The sequence below is a fragment of the Neomonachus schauinslandi genome, chromosome 15, assembly GCF_002201575.2.
Source record: "Neomonachus schauinslandi chromosome 15, ASM220157v2, whole genome shotgun sequence".
Classification (NCBI taxonomy): domain Eukaryota; kingdom Metazoa; phylum Chordata; class Mammalia; order Carnivora; family Phocidae; genus Neomonachus; species Neomonachus schauinslandi.
Genome location: NC_058417.1, coordinates 14,749,787 through 14,757,635, shown reverse-complemented (window position 1 = coordinate 14,757,635; position 7,849 = coordinate 14,749,787). Strand labels below are relative to the sequence as shown.

Below are 7,849 nucleotides of genomic sequence, written 5' to 3'. Positions count from 1 at the left end.
GATCCTGGGCTTGTGAGGCTTGGGGATGGGCATCTTGGGTTCCCCACATAGGCTCCTGCAGCTGCCCCTTCCTTCCCCTCAGGATGGGAGAGAGGAAAGGACATTGTAAGTGGGAAGCTGGATGTGACCCTGAACCCAGTTCTGTCCTTGGGCATGTCACATAGCCTCTCTGATCCCACTAAAGTGAGGATAACCCCCCCACCTCATGGGGTTGCTGGTAGGCCCTTGTCCTTCCTGGATCTGCCCTACAGATGAGGACATTCTCCTCAACTTTCCTGAACCTCCTTTCTCCAGGCTTGGGGGGGGGGGACCCAAATCCACAGGGGCTCCAGGTGGCTGTCTCAGGATTAGATACCCTGGTGGGAATGGGGCTTCCGGCCCCAATATCAATGTTTAACCGGATGTGCAGGTCAATATTTACCAGAAGAGAAAGCAATCTGAACAGGGGTTGGCTGAGAGCAAAGGTCCTGGTGGGAGGGGAGGGCTCAGCTGGGCTGGCTGGAGCCTGAGCAAAGTGTGGGGAGTACCCAAGTGGGGCCAGAGGGACACTGTGTGCAGCAGCGAGGAGCCTGCAGAGGTACGAGGGGAGGGGTGGCTTGACCTGCTCTTTGGGCAGGAGAGGAGGTAAGAGCTGTCCATCTGGCTTAGGGGGCCTGGGGTGAATTTATTCAGAAGGCCTCTCATTTCCCAGCCTCCTGGGGTGATGAGGAGCCAAGATGGGGGTTCTGGCAGGACTCTCTCTGGGACTTGGAAAACTAGAGGTCTTTTCTTGTCAGGAAGATTCAAAAGCCCAGGTTGGAGATCAGGGGCCCTGGCCAAGGGTCCTTGCGTGTGATGGGGGTGGGACCAGCGGTGATAGAAGGCTCCCCTGGAAGGACTGGCCCTGAGATGGGGGTGGGGTTGGAGTGTGTGGGACCTGCTCTGAGGCCAGACCAAGACTTGCCCATCCCCACCTGCCAGTCCGGCTTCCCGGAGCCGACCTGGACAGAGTGGGGGGCAAGGCCTGTGTTTCCCGTAAGTCCAAAGGTGGCTCCATCCAGAGCCATTCACTGGGCTCCGTGGCTGGGTCAACAACGCGGCTCTCCAGCCCACCCCACCAACCCTGCTGAGACTTCAGAGACTCACAGGCCTGTCCACCCTTGTGGTCAAGACCAGACCAGCCAGAAAAGGTGGGTCCGTGGACAGCGGGTTGGACAGGAGCTCTGGGAAAGGAGCCCCAGTATACAGGAGGCTTCAGGGCAGGCTTCCCAGAAGAGGAGCCTTGGGCTGGGCTGACAACAGCCGTATTACTGAGTGCCAGGCATTGTAATTGGGGCTCACAAAGACCGCCTTATTTTGGTCCTCACAATATACCGTGGGAGGAGACAGGGACTCTTGCTACCATTTTGCAAGAAAAGGCAAAGCCCAGAGGGGTTAAAGGAGATATCTAAGGTCGTCTCGAAGAGGCCGAGTCTGGATTCAAATCCACGGCTGACTCACAAGGCCAGGCCTTGAAGAATGAAGACTTCTTCGGTTTTGGTATTTCCCCTATGAACCAAAACATTTCCAGTGCACGAAATGTGAAAAACTGGAAAATACAGAGGGGTTAAAAACAATTCAGGGGGACTTCCCACCCCACAGAGATGGGAACCACGGCTCGTGCGTTTGGGGTGTGCTGGCGGTAGCTGGGTGTCCCCTCAGCGGGAGAGGCTCAGGATCTGCCATGCCAGGCAGCGTGGGGGTGGGCTCCCACGCGGGAGTGCGGCCCGGTGGGAACAGAGGCTTCCTGTCCCGCACAGGAACATGGTGCTGCTCCGGGGGCTCCTGGTGCTCAGCTTGTCCTGCCTGCAGGGTCCCGGCTTGCTGGTGAGTCTGGGCCTCGGTCTGGGTGGGGCCAGGAGGCAGGTGGGGCCGCACCAGGGGTCTGGGTGGGAAGAGGAGGGGGGCTGAGTCAGGGGAGGGTCTGGCTCTGAGGGGGTTCCCTCTCCTCTCATCCTTTTCTCAACAGTTGTCTCCTGCCAGCGCCATGGAGCCCTTGGACCAGCAGGTACTGGGGAGGGAGAGGCAGGAGGGGGGAGGAGGGCCCCCAGGGGCCTCACCTGTGGCTCGCGCAGGGTGGGGGAACCTGTGGGAAGGGTCACGCTCCATCTGCTTCCTCCCTTCTTCAGCTCAGGAGCGGGCAGACCCAGGAGAAGCTGCCGCCGCTTACCCTCCTCAAGTTGGGCAACCAGGTACAACCAGGTGGGGCTGGGGGAAGAGTGGGCGGGATCCGAGGGAGGAGGGCCAGTCAGCAGGGGCCAGGGAACCGGGGGCAGGGCCCCGAGGCGGAGGCCAGAAGACAGAGGGTGGGAGGGACCAGAGGAAAGGACTCTAATGCCATTGTCCGTGTGACTGTCCCTCTCTCGTCAGGACTGGGACAAGGCCCTGCTGTTCCCAGGCACAGGGGACTCTGAAAGGGATCTTCAGCACAGAGCTGACTCCTTGACCCTCTTGACCCCTGATCTGTCCCTGTAGGAGGCCCGTGGCCATACTGTCCTGAAGAAGTCCCCAAGAGACTGCAAGGGGGCCCCAACCCCGGAGCAGACCCGCAGGTTGGCCCAGGCTATGATGGCCTTCACCACAGACCTGTTCTCCCTGGTGGCCCAAAGGTCCACCAGCCCCAACCTCATCCTGTCGCCTCTGAGCGTGGCCCTGGCACTGTCTCACCTGGCACTAGGTAGCGTGGCATCACCTGTCCAGACCAGCAGAGCTGGGAGGCCAGCAGGAACTCACTACTCCAGAGTTGACTAGTGGGTGCTTCCTCCCTCGGGGTCGCTTGGCTGTTTGGTAAAAAGGCAGATGCTTGGGCACACCTCTAGTCTCTGTGAATCAGACTCCCAGGGATGGGGCCTAAGGATATGCTTCTGGTGATTTTGATGCAAGAATTTGATTGCTGCAATGTCTTCACTGGATGGAGGCTCTCATTGCGGGAAACCGAGGTCCAGAGAGGGAAAACAACTTGGATGGGGTGAGGTCACCCAGACGGCCAGCAGCAGAGATGAAAGTGGAACTTGGGGAGTACTGCCAGTCAGACCAGTTCAGTCGATACGGGAGGAGAATGTGTGGTGTCGGGGGCGCACGCACCACGGGCGTTCAGGAGGGACTGGAGCGGGCGGCAGGGCCGGGAAAGAGCTGCCGGCCTGGGCCACAGCCCATGCGGTCCCCTCCAGGTGCTCAGAACCAGACGCTGCGGAGGTTAGAGCAGGTGCTGCATGCAGACTCAGGGCTCTGCCTGCCCCACCTGCTGAGCCGCCTCTGCCAGGACCTGGGCCCTGGGGCATTCCGATTGGCTGCCAGAATGTACCTGCAGAAAGGTAGGTGCTGGTGGCTTGGAGCTCCCAAGGCAGTGCCCTGGGGTGGACAGGGGTGATAGAGATGGGCTTGGCCTCAGGTAGCCAGTCAGAGCTTTGGTGGCTCTGGAGCTCAAGCCCCTAGGAACAGCCTGTGGCCCCTTCTGTGTAGGATTTCCCATCAAAGAGGACTTCCTGGAACAATCAGAACAGCTCTTTGGTGCAAAGCCCATGAGCCTGACGGGAAGGAAAGGGGATGATCTGCTGAACATCAACCAGTGGGTGAAGGAGGCTACAGAAGGGAAGATTGAGGATTTCCTCTCCGAGCTGCCAGATGACACAGTGTTGCTTCTGCTCAATGCCATCCACTTCCAGGGTGTGTTCCTCCTCTCCTCAGGTCCCCCACCCCAGCAGCCCCTACTCCTGCCCTGTAGGCTGAGCTGAGCTGTGAAACCTTTGTCCTGAGGGTGTCTCTCTCCCCTCAGGGCTGGGCCAGGAGGCAGGGAGCTCTTTGGGTTGTGGCTTGGGGGAGGGTAGGAAACAGGTAACGGTGTGCCAAGGAGGGGCCCCAGGAACTGGATGAGGCTGTTGTGAAGAGAGAACCCTAGGAGGAAACCGAGTCCTGGGAGCATGGCAGGGCTCAGGAAGAACGCAAGCCCAGATTTCAAAAACGCTGCAGGGAAGAAACCTCAGATCAACTGAGTATCACCTGGCACAGTGCCCCTTGGGGTTTCGACCTCTACCTTCCGTCCCTGGAATGGGTTCTGGGTGGGATGGAGAAGAGACTGCTGGTATAGAACCTCCCCCTATCTGGGTCTACGTGGCCCCTGCCTTCTGCTGATTATAGGTTTCTGGAGGAGCAAGTTTGATCCAAGCCTCACCCAGCGAGACAGTTTCCACCTGAATGAGCAGTTCACGGTGCCAGTGGACATGATGCACGCCCGCACGTACCCCCTGCGCTGGTTCCTGCTGGAGCAGCCTGAGATACAGGTCACCCTTGATTGCTCAGGCTGGGCCTGGCCACTGGGAGGTGGCGCAGGGAGTGGGCAGGCTGTGGGACAGGCACAGGGGTGGAGGGGGGTGTGCCCCGCCTTCCTTGCAGTCACGTCTCTGAGACAGGTGGCTCTGGAAGGCCTCGCTATGCCCCGACCCAGGGGGACTGAGGTTCCAGGCTCTTGGAAATTCATGAATTTGACAAAACTATATTGGGCATTTGCCGTGTGCCAGATACTGTCCCAGGCTCTAGAACACACCGGCACAAGGGAGACCGGGTCCCTGCTCTCGGCACGAAAGACACACAATACACGAACAAACCTAAATCACAAGATCATTTCAGATAGTGTAAGTGCTATGAAGGTAAAAAAGAAAGTGATCAATTAGTGACTGGGGAAGGTATTTTATTTTATTTTATTTTATTTTTTTAAATTTATTCATTTGAGACACAGAGATACAGAGAGAGAGAGAGTGCATGAACAGGGGGAGAGGCAGAGGGAGAGGGAGAAGCAGGCTTCCCGCTGAGCCAGGAGCCGGATGTGGGGCTCGATCCCAGGACCCCGGGATCATGACCTGAGCCGAAGGCAGACGCTTAACCGACTGAGCCACCCAGGCGCCCCTGGGGAAGGTATTTTAGATAGAGTGGTCAGGGAGCATTCTTTGAGGATGCTACCTGGGAGGGTGTCTGGCATTCTGGCCAAGGAACACCTCCAATCCACAGATCCTGGCTTAACTCTTATTTAACCTGCAAGTATGAGCTTCAAGGTCACTTCCTCCAGGAAGCCTTTCCCGATCCCCTGACCATGTGGGGAGGTAGTGTTACTGCACTTCACGGGTGAGGAAGTGGAGGCTCAGGGAGGCCGAACACACACCTGAGGAGAATGGACCGGCACCCCCGGTCCCTCCGTCTCAGAAGCGTATGCTCGCCCAGAGCCCCACTGGTCTGGGCACTTTCTGGTCCTCATGTTGTCTCTTCTCCTCCTCTGTAGGTGGCTCATTTCCCCTTCAATAACAACATGAGCTTTGTGGTCATGATGCCCACCCACTTTGAGTGGAATGTGTCCCGGGTGCTGGCCAACGTGAGCTGGGACATCCTGCACCAGCCCTCGCTTCGAGAGAAACCCACCAAGGTCCGGCTGCCCAGGCTGCATCTCAACTACCAGTTGGACCTGGTGGCCACCCTCAGCCGGCTGGGTAAGGAGGCCGGCCACGGGACAGCCCCCTAGGTCAGGCTAGGCAGAGTGCGTGAGGAGGGGGACACCCCCCCCCCCGGCAGTGGGTCCGAGTCAGAGCAACAGCCTTGTGTCCTGGCCTTTTCGGGGGCTTTGGGAGGTAAGAGGGCTTCCTAGGACCCGCCCTGGGCCCTCTGTCCTGGGTTGGCTGGGGTGGCCCAGGGAATGAGGACCTGCTCCATCCAAGACTGAGCATTGCAAACACTCTCAGGCAGGGAGCCTGGGTGGCATGTGGGCCTTGCTGGCTGTCCCGCCAGGGGCACTGAGCTAGACGCTGGGCGCCCACCGCCTACGAAGACTCAGTCAAATGGAGTTGGGCAGATAAGGAATCAGGTATTTACAGTTCAGCATAAGTGATAAGACAGAGGGCTTCTCTCCAGTTCACCGAAGAAAAGGCATCTGCCCGGACTTTGGGGCAGGGGATCGGGAAAGGCTTCCTGGAGGAAGTGACCTTGAGGTGATACTTGCAGGTTAAATAAGAGGCCGCGATCTATGGGTTGGCGGTGTTCCTTGGCCCGAATACCAGACACCCTCCCAGGCAGGTCCGGGCAGCCTGTGGGGCAGAAGGCCGCTCTGACCCGCCATCTCCTGCCCTGGGCAGGCCTGCAGGAACTGTTCCAGGCCCCAGACCTGCGTGGGATCTCTGACCAGAGCCTGGTGGTCTCCAGCGTGCAGCATCAGTCCACACTGGAGCTCAGTGAGGCCGGTGTGGAGGCGGCTGGTGCGACCGGCACGGCCATGTCCCGCATGTCCCTCTCCTCCTTCAGCGTGAACCGCCCCTTTCTCTTCTTCATCCTCGAGGACACAACAAGCCTGCCCCTCTTCGTGGGCAGCGTGAGGAACCCTAACCCCAGTGCGCAGTGGGAGCGCAAGGCGCAGCAGGATTCCCCGGCTGACAGGGGCTCCTTCCAGAACCTGAAAGCCTTCCCCCGTGGAGACAAGCCCTTCGGCCCTGACTTGAAACTCGCGCCCCCCTCAGAGGAGGATTACCCCCAACTTAATAGCCCCAAGTGAGAGGCCAGCGGCCAGCATCCCGAGTCCCTGCCTGCAACAACCTCTCCACTCCTGGGACTCTTTCCAGATGGCTTTGTGGGATTAGGGCCGGGGCCTGGGTGGGCAGTCTGGGAGCGAGAGGGAGCCATCCTCTCCCGTCCCCTCTCCGGGGGAGCTTGGGGTGCGTGGGGCCGGGACGAGGGCGGGCCTTGGGGAACCATGGGCCTTGATCCCACATCATTTCTTGCCAAGAGGCTCGGAGGCCGTCCTTGTTTGGGGCTTGGGCAGAGGGGCAGCTGTCGATCCACTTTGGTCAGGAAGGCGGGTAGGTCGTTCCCGAAGCCGGCTGGGGCACTTCCACGTTTGTTTACCAGAGAGTGGGGGACAGGAGGGATTGGATACCTTGGCTGGGGCAAGGAGCCTTGTCCGGCTCTGTGGGTAGGGGCCTCGCCTGGCACCTCACGGCTTCTGCCACCACCTGCCCCAGGCCCTCCAGCCTCCACCTGCCCTGATGCTCTGCCAGCCAGCCTCCCCACAGATACCAACGTTGCCAGGACTCTCCCTCCTCTTCTTCCTCCGCCAGGTGTCCCAGGGCCTGCGGGAGGGAGGGCAATAGTCCCCTGGGCTCTTTTGTAAAGTTTTTGTAGTGATTTTTACGGCACCCGAATAAAGAATGAATGGCCCTGGCTGCTTTGATGTCACTATTCTGGGCGGAGTGGGGGCAGCCCCCCCCCCCCCCAGGCGGGAGGAGGCCACAGGCTGCCCGGAGCCCCGCGCTGGGCCCCGAGAGCAGGCGGCCGGTCTCTGCCACGTCTGTTGTCGGCCGCTCGCCAGCCCGTCTGGGCGCAGCCCCCTCTGACCTCGCCACCCGCTCCACGGCCACCTCCACGCCAGCGCGGCTCCGTTCTCAGCCGCCTCCTCTCTCGAGGCCGCAAGCAGCCAGCAACAAGGGTGGCTCAGAATAGCGCTGGCCTCCCGGGTTGGGAGCAAACTGGCCATTAGGGAGCTTGGGGAGTTTCTAATTACATGCCGGTCCTTCTGCCGGGGGCCGCCGCCCGCCAGCCCAGGGGCGGGGGGTCGGGCTGCCGGGAGCAGCGGCAGGGTTTGGGGGAGGTGGTTGGGCGCAGCTTGGCCCCGGGCTGGGGGCCGCACGGGGGTCCACGCGGGTAGGCCGGTGTCTGCGAGGCCGGGGTGTCCGTGTGAAGGGCAGTGGTCAAGAGCAAGGGCCTGGGGTGGACTCCTGCTTCTTACAGAGCAGCGGTGTGGGGAGACGGTAATACATAGAAGGAGTGAAATCGGCGGTGAGGCAGAGGGTGGGACGCG

The 7,849-nt window shown here is 60.3% G+C and overlaps 1 protein-coding gene across 3 annotated transcripts; it reads left to right on the top strand.

Moving 5' to 3' along the window:
- The first annotated feature begins 317 nt into the window (after positions 1-317).
- SERPINF2 (serpin family F member 2) lies at positions 318-6,823 on the top strand. Of its 3 annotated transcripts, XM_021704242.1 has the most exons (11): positions 318-577; positions 961-1,169; positions 1,779-1,845; positions 1,988-2,026; positions 2,148-2,210; positions 2,494-2,695; positions 3,189-3,332; positions 3,481-3,684; positions 4,156-4,298; positions 5,291-5,495; positions 6,135-6,823. In XM_021704242.1, exons 3-11 carry the CDS (start codon positions 1,783-1,785, stop codon positions 6,545-6,547), a joined length of 1,476 nt encoding a protein of 491 aa, XP_021559917.1. In that variant the 5' UTR covers positions 318-577; positions 961-1,169; positions 1,779-1,782; the 3' UTR covers positions 6,548-6,823. The 3 variants fall into 3 exon arrangements, with proteins under 3 accessions (XP_021559917.1, XP_021559919.1, XP_021559920.1); XM_021704244.1 differs by lacking the exon at positions 961-1,169; XM_021704245.1 differs by lacking the exons at positions 318-577; positions 961-1,169; positions 2,494-2,695 and having other exon boundaries at positions 1,783-1,845; positions 2,148-2,220; positions 6,135-6,547.
- Positions 6,824-7,849: the final 1,026 nt, after the last annotated feature.

What these genes read in the sequence shown, in the direction of transcription:
- SERPINF2 (XM_021704244.1), top strand. Translation starts at nt 1,783, where the DNA reads ATGGTGCTGCTCCGGGGGCTCCTGGTGCTCAGCTTGTCCTGCCTGCAG. An exon ending in TGGAGCCCTTGGACCAGCAG is followed by an intron (nt 2,027 to 2,147) that starts GTACTGGGGAGG and finishes TCCCTTCTTCAG; the next exon opens with CTCAGGAGCGGGCAGACCCA. An exon ending in TGGAGCAGCCTGAGATACAG is followed by an intron (nt 4,299 to 5,290) that starts GTCACCCTTGAT and finishes CCTCCTCTGTAG; the next exon opens with GTGGCTCATTTCCCCTTCAA.